Source organism: Amblyomma mixtum, chromosome 5 (genome assembly GCF_055824585.1).
Source record: "Amblyomma mixtum isolate Tamu chromosome 5, ASM5582458v1, whole genome shotgun sequence".
NCBI classification, from domain to species: Eukaryota; Metazoa; Arthropoda; class Arachnida; order Ixodida; family Ixodidae; genus Amblyomma; species Amblyomma mixtum.
In genome coordinates, this window is record NC_143016.1 from 19,801,644 (window position 1) to 19,820,961 (window position 19,318).

The window sequence follows — 19,318 nt, forward strand, 5'->3', positions numbered from 1 at the left end:
GTTGCTTCGAACCAAGGTAAGTCGTGTTGAGCCACTTTACTTCCGGTTGGACAGTGATGAGCTAGTTCGTCAAGAGGATTGTTAGCGCTCTTAAGGTGCAAAATTACTATTTTCAACTTTTTTTCTTTCTTACACTTGGCCTTGCACACTAGCCGCGCCACACACGATTAAGCGGACTCCAGCTCAACTCTCCACTCCAAGGCTGAGCAGCCGAGCGTTGCCGACAAGGACACCGTCGCGCCCAGAGTCTCAGCGCGTTGCCAGAGATGCTACGCTGGCGAAAAAAAAAATGAAAAAAATCGGGCATGCTTGCCCAAGTCTGAGCTGTATGTCATCTCTTAGCCCTGACCTTTTCTTTCTATCTGCAGTGGATTCCTTATCTGCCAAGCAAAAACTACTATGGCTCGCCCGTTGTCCCTCAGAACGAGCGCTTCATATGGACACCTCGCAACGGCAAGGCACGAAGACGCTCATTAGTCTAGGGAGCTAGAACACACCGTAGTGGTCGGGTTGAGGGTTATTAACGGACTTGGGATAATTCGGAGTGTTCCACTTCCTGGTTCGAAACGAGATAGCTGCCGTTGTGACCAGACGAAGTAGAGTGGTCGGTCGTTTTCTGCCACGCCACGAGAGCAGCTGATAGCCACTGCTTGTCTCTACTTTGCGTCAGAATGGCGCGTACGTGTTTTCTGAGTAGCTCCGCGATAAATTATCAACGATGCAAGTCGACGCAGCGGCATACGAGATAGAGAGTGTGCGTAACGTTTTGCTACTGACAGCGAAAGAAAGAAAAAGAAGTCAGTTTCTTTCGTCATTTTAGTGCGCTTCGTCCTTGTAATATGAACAGCATTTTGCTTATTCAGCGGTGCGCCGCAGGCCCTCGGTGCTACGCCGTATCCGGAAAGCCATGTTTGATTTTCCATAGCCTTCATTCATACAAGCTTCAATGGTCGGATCCCCTGCTACTAAATTTAATAAAGAGAGCAAGAGCTTGCGTGTCGCTATAACTTCAATATGCATGCAAAATCTGGGATCCCCATAAAGGATTACTAACAGGCTCTAGAATCTATTCGTAATCGTGCAACGCGTTTATTTCCCAATTACTGCCGTTACACAAGCTTTTCAGTCATGAAACATTCCCTCGGTTTACCTGACTTGGCTTGTAATCGCAAGTGCCTTAGCCTGTGCCTTTTCCATAACTATTTCCACACCAATCTCAGTCTGAACTTCATCTCTCCTACATTTCCTCACGCAGTGCCCACACAATTAAAGTTGGTGTTCCCTCATGTCATACTAATATGCACTTAATTCATTTTCGCCCCGCACAAGTAACGATTGGAACTACCTTCCTGCCTCCGTCGATGCCATCACCAATAACATCGCCTTCAAGAAAGCTGTCACCGATTTGTTTTGTTAATAATTTGTTCTAATCACCCACTCCTCTCTATACTGCCCTCAAGCCTTGAAAATAAGTAAATAAATGAACAAACTTTTTTGTAACATCTTCTAGCTATATATAAGTAGGCTGTAAGCGCGCGAGGACCTATAGTTCTATTTGCGCGGACTCCGACCAGGATTTTCAAACCAAGGTCGACCACTTATGTGTTCTCTATCGCTTCGCATGACAGTTGTAGTCGTGACAGCAAAGGCTTCGTTCTGCGCCTCGAAACCACAGAGCAGCAACGTTTGCATGGCCGCAACTGCGCCTGCGAGCTTGCGCAGGCTATCCACACCTCGAAAGCTGGATATCTGAACCCATTAGACCTCCAATGTCTCCAAAAAAGGAAAAGGAACTTTGGGGGGTTTGGGATTCATGGGGAGGCTTCGGTAAAAAAAGCTAAAAATGGAAGCGGCACTCAAAGGCAACTTAATAGGCAACTTCGCGAATGTATTGCCACCCGCGCACTTCACAGCGTGTGGATTGGACGGACATTAGTGCCGGTCAGCGCTGGCCGCTAGGTCCGAGACCGTACTGCACAGTGTGTTTAGAGCGGGTGGTGATAGCGGGTGTCCTGCAGCCGCCATAGCACAATGTCGGACCTAGCGGCCAGCTCTGAGCGGGGCTAATTTTCGTCCGTGCCACGCGCTCGAGCGTTCGTGTTAAGTGCGTGGGCGGCAATACAGGAACGGTAAATATGAAGAAGAAAGCTTGGTATGCCCAAAGAACAGTACTTTTACTTGAGATTTCAATCTTAAGGATACTGAAAATAGTTGATGTAGAAGAAAACTAACGAAACAAAAATGGCGGACGATGTAGCTTGGTTATGCCAAATGTGAATTAGGTGAGCCAGCACTTTGCTTTTGGTTCGAGGCTCGGTTTTCAAGGTCGAGCAGGCTTCAGACAAATATCGGCAAAATCGCACTTAAGCTTCTCCTTAAGAGAATGACGCGATAGCGTTGGTGGGTTACTTTCCACGTATGCGGAATCCGTCACTCTCTACTTTACATTCACAGATCCCTGGGAGTCCTCATACCACTGCTGGCGCTGCGGTGCAGCAGTTAAGCCATGCGCCACTGCCCTGCGATGGGGAGATTCTGCCACCGGTGAGGCATGTGAGACCCAGATTGTTCTTCCGAAGCAACCACTCGCGAGCACTCATTAATTTAACTGCCACCTGCAACTGTGGACAGTTTGCTCACAAACCGGCGGGCAGGTTGTGATGACGTCTCAAGGTCACGTGATGCAGGTGGCCCACAACCCGTTGGGTACGCAGAGGGACCATACATACAATGGCTAAGCGGCTGAGTAGAAGCTGTAGTGCTAACACACTAAAAAGTATGCTCCTTACTCACACTAGGGGTCTGATTGTGTACTAAATTCTCTGTCATTCTGATTGTATACCTTTACCTAAGAAGCCAGAGGATGGTGCGGGCCCATAATACATGGCATGAGGGGTAGCGGAAACCTAGAAGACGGACAAAGAACAAATCTTTGTCCGTCGTCTTAGTCCCTTGTCCCCGCCCTTGCCATGATACATGCAACTCATAGTCCTCAGCACATGCCAGTTTAGTATGAGTGCCCATGGTTTTCTGTGTGTTAATCCTGAGCATAACGACGCTTGACTTGCAGTATCGCATTCGGATGTTATTCTTGTTCATCTTCAAATGACTATCCGGGGCGTGTAAGTGGCTATGGGATTCGGCGGCTGAGCTCTAGGCAGCGGAATCGAATCCCGGCAGTGGCGGCTTCGTTTGAATGGAGGCGAAATGCAGAACCGACCACGTGTTTTGCGATTCCAGCGCCCGCAAAAGAGTAACGGGGGGGGGGGGGGGGGGGGGGGGGGGGGGGTAGAAATTAATGCTGAGTTCTCCACTACAGCGTCTGTCATAGCGCACGTTAAGCTCAGGTACATTATAAGCCCCACCTGCCAACATCTACAACTTTCAAACATCAGAGCACAGTTTCGCGAAGTTTGCGCTGTGGTTTTGCCCGATAGATCTGTAAGCGCTGACCGGTTGTCGTGAACAATATTCCCGGGAAAAGAGAGATATGTGGACGAGGGCCCACTGCGGTAAAAGATGAGATATCGAATTCTCTTACTTTTCGGCTGGCAGTGTCTTTCAGATGCGAGACAGATACAATACACCGGTGGGAATTCCGCCTTCGTATTGCCCGGACAACGACGTTCACCAATCTCTCCCGCTTTGATCGAAGCCGATATCTCGTGTTCCCCACAAGTTAACCGCATTTTAACAACAACCCAGCCTCGACGCGAACGTAAAATAGCGCCTGACACCGCAGTGCCACGCAGCGGCGCCGCGCACTCCCCCTGGCGGCAGGGTCTGCGGCCGGCCTCGTGTAAATCACGCGCTTGTACGCACGATGGCCGTCGCTCGTATGTTGCTTTGTGCGCGCGTCCGGAGCTCTGATTTATGCCACTTGCTATTCGCGCGTTCGAACCCGCTGTCGGGCGCCGGTCAAACGAGCGGCCGCGTCAACGAGCGACCGTAGCTTCCTTCCTGGTCGCCGCCAGAGCGCGCCGATTGTTTCCCTGTCTTTGAGCCACGCTGCTAACGGGAATCTGCCGGTGTAAAACGGCACTCCGGACTTCGGGACAGTTTGAAGTGTCCATATATATACTGATGCGGCCCCAGCATAGCGGCGGGAGGTCAGGAGCTGCTGAGTGAATGTCGTCTAGGTCAAAAGTTCAGAAGCTACTGCACGCGTGACCACGAAATGTCTCTGCGTCTTGCGGCACACGGTAGATAGAATACTCCACATATTAAATTAAAGCGAGTAAAGCTACGAACGTGTCCAACTGGTAGCACATAACTGCTCGAAACTGAGCTCGAAAGATACCGGGAACGAATCGAGATGTTGCACCATGAACAACACGACGGTGCGCAGCGTGTCAGTTTAGTTCATTCATTCGCTTGGTGAAGGCGTCATCGTTAGTGTTCTAATGGCTATGTCCACTCGTTCTGCCTTTCAAGCCCCGGTTTCAGTGATTAAAGTGAACTGTCCTCTTGTCGCCAAATGCTCCAGCAAAATTCAATGAGTGCTTACAGAACTTGAGCACACTATATGGCTGCTGATTCTCTCTTTGTTAGTGTGCTGGCTCTCTCACTGGGACTGCAACGGTGACCTGGTGGTTCGAGCATCCGTCTTCCATGCGGAAGGTGCGGGATTCGATGCCCAGTGTCACCGGATGCCCACCGGTGACGTAATAGATACAAGCTTTCTCTGGCCTAGCGCTCGGCTTATCTGGAGTGAAATGCTTGGGAATAATCTCCGAACCAACTTTGAGTAGACGAAAAATACCTGGTGTCATGACACTTTTTGGTCAAAGATGCCTTTGCGCTATTAAAATTCATCATCGTCATCATCATTCTCTCATTGTCTTTTGTAATGTTTGATGCATTTTGTACAATACCTGCGTAGCGTGGATTGATGCCATCTCTGCATAACAGTTATGGAAGAAAAAGAAAGTGAAGGAGCTCGTTATGAGCGTTTCCAAAGGTTGATGTTCTACGCGCAGCAATCAAACTGGCCTAACAATGTCAATATTCATTCATTTTTTTTATCATAGTGGGCACGGTCAAGCCCTCTTAGTTTTGTCTCTTGGATCAAGAGTCGGCACAACATCCGGGGGCGACCGCAGCCTCCAGTATGCTCTGTTGTTCCTGGACGGATAATGGTAGTAGAATGGCTTATATTCTTTGTCTATTTTGCCGAAAATCAAGCTGTTATGTGTGTGCATGGTTTAAAAAAAATATTGTCGAACCAATGCAACGGGACATGATGTCAGCCGGTGGGTCCTACTGTGTCAAATGGCGGCGGAGGCCGTTAAACTCAACACGCTTGTTTATTCTACCCAACTTTGCACAAACCTGCTCAAAACCTTATGATTCGAGTTATGAATTCTGTTTAATGAATTGTTTGGCTGCACGCGAAACATTGCTATTCTATAGACATACATGAGTGTTTGGACAAGAAAAGTAATTCCCAACTATACCAGTTTCCAGAGGAACCGAAAGCAAAAAAATAAAAATGAATGGCATTACACGCGGATGTGGCACTGTGCCCACCAGCACCCGTAGCGGTTACATTTACACTGCCTAGAAACGAACATGCAGAAGGAACCGGGAAGATGAAAGCAATCAGTGCGAATCGCTTCCGGATGGTGAGACGGGGATGAAATTATCAACGCTTCTCGTTTGCCGATTTGTCACGGTGACTATACGAATGACCTTTAGCACGGTAGCTGTATCCGCGCAATTAAGAAAGGAATGCCCGCAGCTGCGGAGCTCGCGCAGCCACCTTCCGGAGTCAAGACGCCAGCCGGCGGCCGCCGATAGATGGAGAAAGTCTAATGGAAGGCAAAGACGTCGTCAGCTCCTCAAAAGGCGTCTCTCTCGGTGAGAGGGACCTTGAGGATACAGCAGTGCCGTGTGGGAGTGCGTAGACAAGTCAAGTCGTCAACGCGTTGCGACGGTTCGAGTGCCGTGCCCGTATACGCGATACTTGTTGCGCAGCTTACGTCAGGCGAAAGCGCGCCGCGGGCGGCCGTAGCGAGAAGCGAGGCGATGAAGTGACAGGTTTTCTCTGCCGAAGTCTGGCCTCCGCGGCAAATCAATTGGGTGGCCGGAGGTGCGCGCGGCTTCCGTCTCTGCTACCCCCCGCCGTGTGCTTCCTGACAGGCACGGCTTACGAGTATATGATCCTGACATCTTGTTTGTTTTTTTTCTGCATCTTGGATGCGGCTGGGAGGAGATGACCGCTTGGAAAACGGTTCTGGAGTAAGCTGTTTGTAGTCGCTATTGGTTGTGTTTGTGCATGAAACTTGCCGCCTTGAATATGAGTGAATAGCGGTGCAGTATACCGCGTGTGCAATCCATTCGGTGTGGAACTTTAATACTGTATGCCAGTCGTGAAGCTCGCAATGGACTGGTGTTACCTCTGTTAGAGTGCCAGTTCACAAACAGAAAACGTAAATAACATAGCCTAACTTGTGGCCGGAAGTTAATCTCGAAATCACAAACCCGCATCTACAGTTTCCGTAGTGATCAAGATTGAGCTTAATACGAAAGCATCGTGGAATTCGCCGTTTAGCGCCCCCCCCCCCCCCCCCCCACACACACACACGCACACACACACACACTCTCTCTCTTTTTCTTCTATGAGAGTGCATACTTAAAAGCCTCCATGGGGAAGCTTAAAACAACATACAAAGGAACTTAAAACTTCTCGCGTCAGCAGTGTGTTCCCATGAAAAGTTTCTGTCGTAAAGAATAACTCTAAAGCATAAAGCGCTCTATGTCTTGAGAACGCATCCGGACGTGGCAGTCCTAGCTTGCTACGCTGATGCCAAGTTGCTGACGTATGCCTTTAATCACAATAGGTCGTACGCGCTACACGCTGTTGAGAAGGGCCTCTTGAGCCCCTTATCCGTCGCCACCGCAGTGTAATTCGCACAGGCGTCGTTCACTTTTGCTCCTGTATTGCCTTGCTATCACCACAATCTGCTGCACTCAACATTTTAATGGTGGCAGTGTAGACACGGGCTATGCCACGCTCTCTGCCTTCCTTCCCGCACAAGGGTCCACATATTTAACTTCTGTATATATCGAAATGCTTTGATTATGACGAATGTGCCATCGAAAGTGCTGCTAGTCAGAACTTCTTAGTTTTTCATTGATTATTGTTGAATTTGTACCGGAACCGACTGTGTCCTGCACGGTCACCATTATAATGATGTTGAATGAGAGCTGTTTGCTGTTAACTTGCTTCTCAGCAGGTTAATTTTATACCAAATCGTCTGGTGGCACAAAAACGCAGTTATTATTTTTGTGGGTACTTTCGAGTGGACTTTTTTCAGGTTCCGTTCGCATCCTGTGGTTTTGTTGGATGCCGGTCGCTTTGGCAGCGGTTGTTCGCAAGCCAGCGCTTTGTGTTTTAAAAGGGAGCAAAAGAAGAACACCAGAACCCTAGCTGTTTCCGAACGCGGCCAATTTATGGAACAGCGCCTCTAACCCACGGACTACGAAGCTATCATTGTTAGGACGAGTAATGCGTGAAAGAAATGGCTGGGATCATGTGTTACGTGTGCGCGCGTGCAATGGAATGGCGAAACAATGTGTCCGAGGATGCCTGTGGAAGTGCAAGCATTACATGTCAGCGTGATCAACTTGCCATGTCAACATGGCAGCGTGGTCTTCAGTAGCCGCTTTTGAAAAGAAAAGGAAAGCCACAGGTGTTAATATCAGCTACAGGAAGATTTACACCTACCCTTTTCCCGCCCTGTCTCTCTCTCTGGCTCCGAGAATTAAGAATATATCTACAGGGGGTGCACACTAGCCCCTTGGCGATAACGTTTTGTTCGATGATGGAATTAAAAATGGTTCATTTTTGAACGAAACTTTGGAATGCCTTTTTTCAAAGGAGCGCATAACTTTTTGATATTGAAGTGGTGGTGACGGAAATGTCAGGGGGCAGGTGTAATCTACCTTACATAAATCATGCCGGCTGTTGCTCTGCCTTTTTCTCACAGACAGAGTGTAGACTGAGGCTGATAGAAGGGCCTCACTCGCACCACTGCTGCTTCGTGGTTAGACTGTTTCTCACAGTGAAAAAAGAAGGGCCTCCTACCTCAGTGAAAAGGGCCAGTGCCTTCAAAATTAGCGTTACTGCCACGCGCCTCTCAGTTCTTTTGTTACGGCAGCAATAAGAGACTAGTGTACGACGGCGGTAGTCCATCGTAACAGGTGTAGAGCATGCCCCAAACTTTCATTTGAAGCCAACAGCTTTAAGTTCTATTGCTCAAGAAAGTAAGGGGGAAGGGGGGGGGGGGGGGGGGGGCACAGTCCAGGGTGCAAAATGACAGCTCCTACACATATAACAAGGAGAATTCCACTTGTTGATAAAGTGCACCTATATACCAGGTGTTTCAGGAAAGTAAGTTAAAAAGAAAAGGTTTCTGGGGCAAAAATCTGGCTTTTGCGGCAAATTTCTCGCGTGGTTCCGGTTTTTAAAAGCGGCAGCCGACTACAAGTTGGTAATTACCGCCCTATTTCATTGATTTCCACCTCCTGCAAAGTGCTAGAACACGTACTCACCAAATACCTCAATAATTATTTAGACCACACGGTAATAATGACCAAAGCGCAACATGGCTTCCGTCGAGGATTCTCAACTACAACACAGCTAGTGGTCACTGTAGATGAACTTGCTAAAGTGCTTGATTGCGGTGGCCAGGTCGACATGATTTTTTTAGATTATTCTAAAGCTTTCGATAGAGTACCTCATCATAAACTAGTAATAAAAATGAAATTATTCGGCATTCCGGATCAAATAATAAATTGGGTCACATCATACTTATCAAAGCGAAAGCAATTTGTCGACATCGATGGAGCCACCTCTCGATTCTTAGAGGTTTACTCAGGTGTGCCTCAGGGATCGGTTCTGGGTCCAGTACTATTCAATATCTATATAAACGATCTCCCAGAAGCTCTCGATCCCTCTGTGTCCGTAAAGCTGTTTGCGGATGATTGTATTATATTTAAGTCTATCAAATCTGTGTCTGACCAGCTTACTTTGAATGCAAATCTACAATATTTAGCTAAATGGTGTAATGAATGGGAAATGGTTATTAACTTTGACAAAACAGTTTCTCTTTGCATCTGTAAAAAGACCACGCAACATAATTTTTTATACAACATTAATAACATTGCAATCAGAGCTGTAAAAGAATATAAGTATCTAGGTGTCACAATAACGTCACGGCTCAAATGGACGAAACACATCGAAAATATATGCTCCTCCACCCGCAAAAAGCTAGGATTTCTGAAGCTTCGGATGAGCGGTTGCCCTAGTGCCCTAAGACTGAAAGCATATAAATCTATTCTAAGGCCCAGTCTCGAATATGCCTGCATTGTATGGGACCCCTACACGGTAGATGACATCCAAAAACTAGAAAGAATGCAACGTCTTGCGGCACGATTCATTTACAACCGTTACAGGCGCCTAGACTCTCCTTCCGCCATGTTGAAACTCGCAGACTTAGAACCACTGGCAGATAGACGGAAGAAAGCCCGTCTCAACTTCCTTCATTCATTATACTTTTCTCGACTTGGTATCCGACCTGAAAATTACATCGTTAATGATTCCACACGAGCCTCGCGCCATAAGCATGCCCTTAGCCTGAAACCTATTTTTGCACGCACAGATGCCTACAAGTTTTCTTTTTTTCCGAGAACAGTTTCTCAATGGAATGCTCTACCGGAGAACTCTCCGTTGTTTTGTAATCATTCTTGATTTTCACTGCTGGTTTAGTAGCTGTGCTGTAACCGCGTTCTCAATTGTACTTTTGCGTTGCTTGTTTTGTTGTATTTATATCGTTCGTTACTATCGCACCTGTTTTGCTTTTCCCTCCTGTATGTATTTCCCTCTCCTGCTTGGACATACAGCATGTCCGCAGTATTCAATAAATAAATAAATAAATAAATAAATAAATAAATAAATAAATAAATAAATAAATAAATTATTACCAGTGTCGGCGGACGCTGGAGAGCCGGTGAATTGTCTTAGGTACTAATCTGGTTAACTAATTAACTTTTTAACTATTACAACCAGCCAACTGGTTGCAATCAGAGATTTGTGGCCGTTGGTTAGCAATAGCCATATCAGTTTTTAGAATTTTGAAAACGCGATTACCCTCGGTGCTCTGGACCAAAAAATTTTGACTACATCGTGCCAAAATACGTGCGCGCTTTAGAAAAGCATGCAGGCGAAGCAACCAGTGCACGTAACTAGTCGAAATAGCCAAAATCGCACATGGGACACGTTGAAGAGTATCTGTTCCACTAATCTCCAGTAGTATCAAAGAATTTGCTAGCAGTGCGCAACTGTGCCGCGTACATGTGCGCCACGAGTTATCAGTGCCGTACTCCAGTGCCGTTGGATGCGCGACTGCTCCAGTGTCTGCCACGTGCCCCATTCGGCAGCGCCCGACACTTTCCGCTCGCCGCCTCACTCACCTTCCACGCACTACCACGCGTGCAGCTTCGCACGACTCACTCCAGCCAATCTTATCCGGCCACAGCATCCTTCGACCTGAGGTGAACGCGGAGTGGAACCCGATAAGGCGGCCTCAAGACGGCAGGGCGCCCAGGTGCAGTGATCCACTCTCGTTACTGCAGCGTACGCACTTTCATTCAGCGCCCTTCGATCGGACAAGTAACGGTGCATCGACGGGCTTGACACTTCAAGAGCGGACCTTTCAAGTGCCGCTCTCTTGACGTCATTACTGTCTCACCATCGTTATGCAGATGCTCTCTGGCTCGACCTCGTGCGGTAACCCAGCGGCGACGCAGAACGTGAAATCATGGGTACAACAGCTGGCTCTTTTTTTTTAATGAGGCGAAAAAGCCCTGAGATTTTTTTTTTTCATCCTTTTCCTGTGTGAAATGACAGAAGAGGCTGCATGTGAAAGGAGAGCCCTGTGGAAGTCTTTGCTGTGGTCATAACGTTCAGCTGCAGTAGAGGGTACCGCTCTGTGAAGTGCTTGCTCAAGATATACCAATGCCAGGTATCAGAAATGCAACAGAGCGTGCCTGCTTAGCCTTCTTCTGGAAACTGTCAGTGCGTACTTGAAAGTGGCTTCGGCGCTACCGATTGGGACCATTAGCGTGCGACCGGCAGTCACAATGGTTCTCCGAGTAATTTGCCGGAGCGTTCAGTGCATGTCGAAAGAGAAACAACACTCTCGGACGGACACAGTACGGGTTGCGATGGCGGTGATGGCAGTGATTGCGCAACTGACGAGTACGATAGATTCAGGTTTCAGCTGTTTTTTCCAGCCGCTTCCGGCCTAATTTTATACCTGGTTGTGGGACAGAGTGTCAGTATTATTGTTGCTAGCTTTCAGCACAAATGAGAGGATGGAAAATACGAGGTACACCTCTCACAGTCCATTCTCTGGTGAGAACAACAGTGTAGTGGCCTCTGAGGCGTTTGCTGAGGATACGATGCGGCAAGAGTGCTTGGGCTGCGATTCCAGCAGCTTATGGTCCTTTCCAGCCGCTCTTGGTGCCCGTCGCTATAAACATCTTCGTTCGTGTGGTGTCGTTTTAAAATACGCCACCGCCTGAAAATTGCTAGCTAGGTATAAGTAGCGCATGCGAAACGATTCTGTGTAAATATGGGCAGTAGCGCATCGCACTGCTTGGCAAGTCAGTCAGATCCCACAACCATAGTGATCCTGAGAAGAATTTTCACCACACGCCCTCAGCGCAACGCTCCAGGAAGACCCTTATGAGCCAATTCAGAATCAAGTCAAAGCTTTGTCGTTGAAGACAGTGGAGATTTGTCCACGAATGAGTACATATTAAGGAATCACTTGAAGGCTGTTTATCACCAGAGGAAGAAATAATGTCCGCATGCTTGATGAGTAAGCCACTTCATACATCCTTGATCATTACAACGATATGATTTGCTGTTGTCTAGTAGTAAAATATTTTGGCTGCCAGGCTAATCCCAGCAAATATTGAAACGCAACCTGGATTTTAAAGCAAACACCGTGAAGTGTTAATTTATTCCTGAAACTCCTCGCCAATGTCAAAAGGCTACGACACAGGCTTTGAGCACGTTATAACTTCAAGATTTGAAGCAAGGCTGCCAAGGCCACCTTCTGGCCTTGAAAATTTTCCTTTTTAATTAAAGCTCCCATTCATCCTCAAGAGTAGTATTTACATAAACCTAACATCAATTCTTAAATTATTCTGAACTGAAATGTTTCCTAGCATACTTCTCATTATTCCCCAGACGCGCCTTACATTACGAGTCAAGGACACGCGATGACATTACAAGGACAGTCGCGGTTCGAAGGCTATTCTCTAATGTCGGAATCAGCAGACTTGGTTCATAACATAAAGCAGAAGATGTACGCGATGTTTGGCTGAAGACCCACTGAATACTGTTGCAGAACTGTCACCCTACTCGTCCCAGACACATGAAAGGGCGAATTCGAAGAACAAATCTGAGCAGGCAAGGAGAAGATTTCACAACTTCACAACGGACTGGAAAATGAAAAGAAGGAAAACAATGCATGCCAACAATCAGGCAAAAACCAATTACGACATTCTGTCATATGAGAAGTGGACAGTTAGAAGTGTTTATATCATAGAACTGGTTTCAGTCATCGAAATGTGTCTGTGACTACGTATTATCTTAATTTTATGACTTCCTCTCCTGGCTTATTGTCTGTTGTCCAATTACTCTGTTTATTGGTTGTCGTGAGACTACTGTATTTATTATTTATTTATCAATAACAGTGATTTTAACTGGTGATTGTTTCGTGTTTATAGTCCACTTAATGCTAGCATTACTGGCGAGTGCATTTCCCTATGTTGATTATTGAGCGCTGTAGCTGTGTTCTGGTATGTATTACGTTGCTAGGTCCAGTGTGATTTTTGTCTCTGCATTAAGAAGTAGCGGGCACCTCTATCATAATACTCTCCTACCAAGTCCGTGTAAATAAAAAAAGTGAAGTAAATATTTTGGCCACGTAACGTAACGAAAGCTGTCAAATTCTTTGCTTCCCTGCGGGCAAAAAAAAACAAAAACAAAAAACAAAAATAGCTGCCTATGCCAGGCCCCTGAACCCACCCCTGCTTTTACAAGTAGGATGTGAGATAGTACTCTTTCGAAACAGAATTGAACACAAATAGTCTTGCTTCGGTACTGAATCGAATGCGAATATAGTTTAACAATCGAATGGCATAAGAACGATATATTCTACTCATTCACTACTTGGGCGAATGTTCGTACAAAACGAATACTCATGCGAGATAGCGAAAAGCTAGCGGCAGTGGTGTAATTCATGGAGTTAAAACAGTAGCTGTCCAAAGACCCAGCACTGATTCTCACACGCTGCTCGAAGTAAATATATTGACTTTGTGACCGTCATTTCATGCGGCTCGGAAAATTACCTTCTGCTATGGCGACGACGCTTAACAAACTAGCGCCACATCTCAGTTGATGAGATGCACGAGAGTTAGGAGCCAAGGTCTCCGATATCAGGCATGAAGGCAAAATTTGTTAGACCTGGCTGGACCCTGCCGCATAACCTAGTATTGAAGGCCATATATTTGGACATCATGAACGCTGCCACACGAATGAGCCTCGTCACGGAACTTAATGCTGGAACCAATCGCGGCAGCTTGCTGTGCAACACCGGAGTCGGCCCCTGTTTCTGAAACAGCCATTGAAGAAAACTACGGCGCGCCCGATTCGAACTTTTATGTCTTATCCCAAACCTATTCGCACACTTGAAATCGTATTCTACTCGTTTCGAATATTTCTGAATATGCACTATTTGATTCATTCCAGCGAATAGAATTGTGGGAAATTCGATTCCATATTCAAATATTTTAAATATTCACACGCGTCTTCTTACAAGTGTACCCACTCTCTTACACTCCTGCGCCATTAGACCATGCGGGACGCAGTCTCAGAAATGCACACTCGCAAGTTCATCCGCCACCTATAATTTAATCCTACCAGTATTCTTCACAGCTCACAGACAGTATAAAAAGTTAGCGCATTGGGTCGCGCCGTCCTACTGTGGCGCCGCTTACCCCGAGGTTCCTTTTACAGTATCACTTCACAATTACATTACACTGCAGGCTGATTTAGAACAACTTCGGTGCCGATCCAAAAGAAAGCGTATCTTAGTAGTTACTTTTACAAACGAATCAGAAGTTCTTGAAACTGTTGGTCGGAGGAAGATTACAAGAAAATCGCAGAAGGAATTACCCGGGATTCCTTTTTGATGATGGTCATTCGTTACATTACTAATGTAGGAGAATGTATTGTTCTTCTAGGGATCTGGATGTTTCTTCGTATAAAATTCGTCCGCGCGACTCTTGAGCCAGACTCGGCCGAAGCAGCTTCGCAAGCGACTCAAAGGAAAGTGAAGGAAGGGTGTCCGGGCACTTGACCAGGCGCGCAGGCGATAACTCACTGGGTCACATAATATGGCTGCCGCCGGAGATAAGCGTTCATGCCAGTGTCCCTTGCATCTTCTTTCACCCGGACACCCTTGGCGTGCCCTACACTTTCCACGGCTGGGTATCTCCTCGAGCCTATATGCAATGTTGAGACGAGGTGGAAATTTCGCAACTTTTTAAGACTACGCGTTCGCTACGCGACGCCGTCGCAGAAGTCCTAATGCGACATTTTAGTCAATATTCGGGCTTCTAAAGGGGAAAGCATTGCTGAGAGCTAATAATGTGACACGCCTTGATCCTTTACTAGCTTATTTGCAAAACTGACATTGATAATAACAGTCGGCGACTCCTCCGAAGACGGAATGAGAAAGTTACACCTGCTGTCGTTTGATTTGTCTTTTATCCAACTTCGCAACATTTCCAATTTTTACATAATTCATGTGCTCGCAAATCTTATTTCCAGCAACAGGCTTTTTCATTTTCCTCAGGATTTTATTTTCCTTACGAGGTCTCCATCATAAGAAGAATTTGGTAGCACGAACGTGAGACGTGAATTCCTAATTATTCTTAAAGCAATAATAATTAGTACAAAAACGTTTTAACGGTAAATGGAGCTTTAAATACAATCGCAGAGCTCGGGTTTTGCAACTTGAATCTCTTCGAAACTTCCAGCCATTCTTTCGAGCTACTAGTAGTTTCTGCAATGGATGGGAGCTCCACCCACATTTCAACACATGACCGCTGTCACTCTAGGCCAAAAATAATAGAAATGCGTTGGGAACGGCATGTTGGCAGAAGTCATCCCGTAAAATTTTGGAGCGAAAATCACTGAATTAGAGTGTGGCAGCTTTGTTGTCTGCCAGATTTCTGAATAAGGGACGATGTCATCAAGAACGACTGGTGCAAATACGCAGCAACTTTATGAACTACATAACACTCTCCGCGCTTGTACCACACACAGGAGATTCGTCCGGAAAGTGTCCGATCAGAATTAGAACCTCCGAGACCTGTGGTTGGCTTAAGCGTAACAGCGGGCTGTGGCACAAAACGTCGACATCGCATCTATAATGGCGGAGCTAGTTGAGCAGCGGATCTGCATCAAATTTGCCCTTCCGCTTGGAAATTCATTCCTGGAACCGTTACAAACGATTCTCAAAGTTCCCGGGGTTGATTACGTTAGTCGAACACAGGTCAAATTCTGGTACTGCACTGCAAAGCCTAGTAACACTAGACAGTTTTCGGGGGTTGTACGAAGTCATACAAAGCGCAAATTTGATGCGACCATGTGCAAGGTCGCCCACTACCATAGTCATTGAAGCCAAGATTTAAAAGGGAAGGCGGAGATGAGAAGGAAATAACAACAGACGAGTACTAGTCAGCCATAAGCATGGAACACTGAATACGCGGGAATGGGTTTGGCGCAGCACTGAAGAGGCGTAGTGATGGACCATTGAGAAAAATCTTTAAGCCTACTCTCAAAAGAATGATCCCAGAACAATGCACGGTGGAAAGAACTGCCAGAGTTTCCGTCCTGTAACTGGAGGGAAGGGGTGACTTCCGCAGCCTAATCACGCCAGCCCTCTAAATGTCCCGAAAGTAATACTCTTGCTGGCTGACCTTGATCACGTCACCACAAATGACACGTTCTCGTGAGCACATGCACACCGCTCCACATGCATTCTACGGCTGAAGCCTACCCGGTTCCGCATGACAAGGAGGCAAATTTTGGTGTTTTTGGTTAGAACTGTGACAACAATGTCATTCGTCCATCAGTAAGTAGGCCTACCGCACCCACGTAGCTACCGCTGTGAAGCGCAAGTGTAGCAAGCGCCCATAAACGTTGGACGAACGAGGTAAAGCGCTGTGCTGTTGGCCAAGAAGTCTAGCAGCTGTCGACATGTTGTTTGCATCATGGGCTGCGGAAGAGGCTGCATGCAGTCACCATGGCTATTGGTGCGCGCCTATTTTCCTCGCAAGCAGAAGCAGAAGGTGTCCCGGTACAGGACTACACGACGACGTTTTTCTCAAAGATGCCGCTCACAAAGAAAACGTTATCTCCAGACTGCGAACGTAAACAAAAACTTCCGAAGATAAGATGCGCGCTAGGCCTTTGAATGGACGTGGAAGATTTTACTCGTACTTCAAGCGGAGAGGCACAGGAATACGCACTTCCGCGACTGCGTAACGGAAAAGACAGGTCAGTAGCTAAAAGATCCCGTTATTACAGAACGCAGCCAACATTTCTCTTTGCAGAGATGAAGAGAGCTGAGTGAATGGAAGGGAAAAGGAGCACCGTTTATGTGAGACAGCTAGGTCTCGAAGAGTTCGCTCAGACACTCTGCCGTGACTCGCTATGTCTCGGTCTGAAGACAGTCATGATGCTACTGGGAAAATTCTCTTACGACACGACAACATAAACTGTTGAATTCTTAAAACCACTGTTTATTCATGTTTCTTGTGTAACAACGAGATTTTTTTTTTTTAGAATTATCATTGGGACTCTCTTCTGTGCATCGATTTTAGAGTTACCTAAAAGGTAGTTCAGTGGGCTTAACAATTGTTCAGAAGTCAGTGCAGCGTTGCTTAGTGGCATATACTCTGTAATAGGTTCATTGGCTCTGGAACAACGCCTTGTTCCGCGCTTTAAGTTCTTGGCAGCCAACCCGAAAATTTTGTCTCTGTCTCTCTGCCATTTTCATTATGAGATCATTTTTTTTTTGTTTTTTTCTCTGACCCTGTTTCTCAATGTCTTTGTAGAGACGACATCTGGTGCTGGAAACACATCTGTCGCGTTTGTTATATACTTATTCACGACGTTATTGCTATTCTTGCATTTATTTCATGCAAACGCAATGCGGTAGACCGCTAGGAATTTTATTTTGTGCTCAAACTGGGGGGACACATGCGATTTTGTGTAGCTTTCTGGGAAGAAAAGGTAGAACTATATGTTGATCGCCACTGCTTTCCACTTTCAACAGTACTAACTACATTTGAAAATGCTTGAATGCTTGTCATATTTGCGTGTCGCAACCTGGACCTTTAAGCTAAGTAAGAAAATTGGTAAGTTCTCAGCAGTATGGTACTAAAATCTATAATTCGAAACCACTTCAACTGAGTTTCTTCATGTTTTGTGCGGCCAGTTCACGACTGCTGCATTTTGCTTCTCCACAATTTCTTCATTTTATTTTTCTTTTTAAGGGGGATTAACGTCATACAGGAACTCAGGCTATGAGGAACGCCATAGTGAAGGGCTCCGGAAATTTCCACCACGTGAGATTCTTTAACGTGCACTGACATCGCAGAGCACACGGGCCTCTAGAATTTAGCCTCCAGCGAAATTCGACCGCCGCGGCCGGGACCGAACCCGCGTCTTTCGGGTCAGCAGCCGAGCACCGTAACCACTGAGCCACCGCGGCGGCTCACAATTCCTTCAGTTCTTGCGTTCGACGGTTCCGCGTCATGGAGTCTATAGGCAGCGCTTTTGCACGTGCAAGGATTCGATGTAAAGAACTATTTTGCCGCGGCGCAGGATGATCTACCGTCAAAAACGAATTCTCCCGTGTTGGCCCGAGTGACTGGGCATAAGGACACACGCAACCAAGGGCTCGCGATTGTCCTGGATTACACCCAGTCGACGGTGAGGACACACAGTTGTCGAGGTGCTGCACTCACCCACTCATCCTCCGAAGGGGGCCGGATGCTGCGGCCGCCTCGAGCTCAACGGCGTGCTCTGCCTCCTCGTGAGCAGCTACCGCGCTTCGAGGAGCGCCGAAGACCAGCGCGCACACGACCACGGAGAAGAGGCATCGCAGCGCTCTCCCGAGGCGGGCCACGTGCCGACGGGGCTCGGAGCCGCGGCGGATCATCGCCGCGCGGGAGCAGATCATCCTCCTCCGGCAGCGGCTCTTCGAGTAGCGCCGACGGCAGCAGCGCGCGCGCGCGAGCGCTCGCAGCAGCAGCACACGGCGCGGCGCTTGCGCGGGCGAGGGTCGCGTTCGGCCGTCGAGGGTGGTTGGCGGCGATGGGGTGGGGCGGGCGAGGGCTTCGGCCTGCGCGAGCCGCTCGCCGGTCGGGCTGGACACTGCTGCCGAGAGCGGTCCAACTGCTTATCAGTCACTGCTCCGCCGCGGCGGCATCGACGCCTGCTCACAGAGAACGTGTCAGAGGCACGCCGTTCGGGCAACACCGGCCGGCCGAGGTGCTCTGCCGCCACTTCTGGGAGGCTCGTTCCCGGCTCCTCCTCTTGCCTGCTTCCCTAGTTGATTCTTTCTTACCTGCTCGATCCCCCTTTCATGTTGTCTCGCAGCGCCCCTCTCAACGTAGGAACGTATCAATGTTATGCGAGGTCATGTATACGGCACCTAGGATGGGGTGATGTAACGATACGAGGACTTTCCTCCGCGCGGATGCGAGGCACATCCTGGGCAGGCTTGCGAAGGCGCTCTGCGTTTATCGGCTTGCACATGGTCTGGTGAACTTGTCGTGCATCGGCACTTGTGCGGACGCAATAGATGTCTTCCCGGACCAGCCCATGCATAGGTGGCAGCTCAAATGGAAGCTAATCGACACCAACTTGTTGAGTAACAAGCTTCAATTTCTTATCTTTGCTTTGCAGCCATAACTGAATTCGATAATTTTTGTGGGATTAACAGCTTCGCGTTTACGTTATATATCATACCCGAAAACTCCGCATTTCTATTGGAAAGGGAATGTTGTCAAAGTGTGCCCGGGTCCTTTGGGCGAGGGACTGAGCGCTGTGGAAAATGCGCCGACTGTGGTTCTGTCATGACGGCGGATATTGGGGTGGGTGGCCTCCTGAAGGATTTCATGGAACTACCTTCATCTGTTTTTCGGTCTGGGGCGGCGAAAA

At 47.6% G+C, this 19,318-nt stretch overlaps 1 protein-coding gene across 1 annotated transcript in view; it reads right to left on the reverse strand.

The window, feature by feature from the left end:
• Positions 1-18,683, reverse strand: part of LOC149341442 (fibrillin-1-like) — a 100,671-nt gene extending 81,988 nt beyond the window's left edge. The window contains exon 1 of the mRNA XM_089543549.1: positions 18,121-18,683. Within this exon, the coding sequence (XP_089399675.1) occupies positions 18,121-18,335 (215 nt within the window). The 5' untranslated portion in view covers positions 18,336-18,683. The remainder of the gene's footprint in view (positions 1-18,120) is intronic.
• Positions 18,684-19,318: the final 635 nt, after the last annotated feature.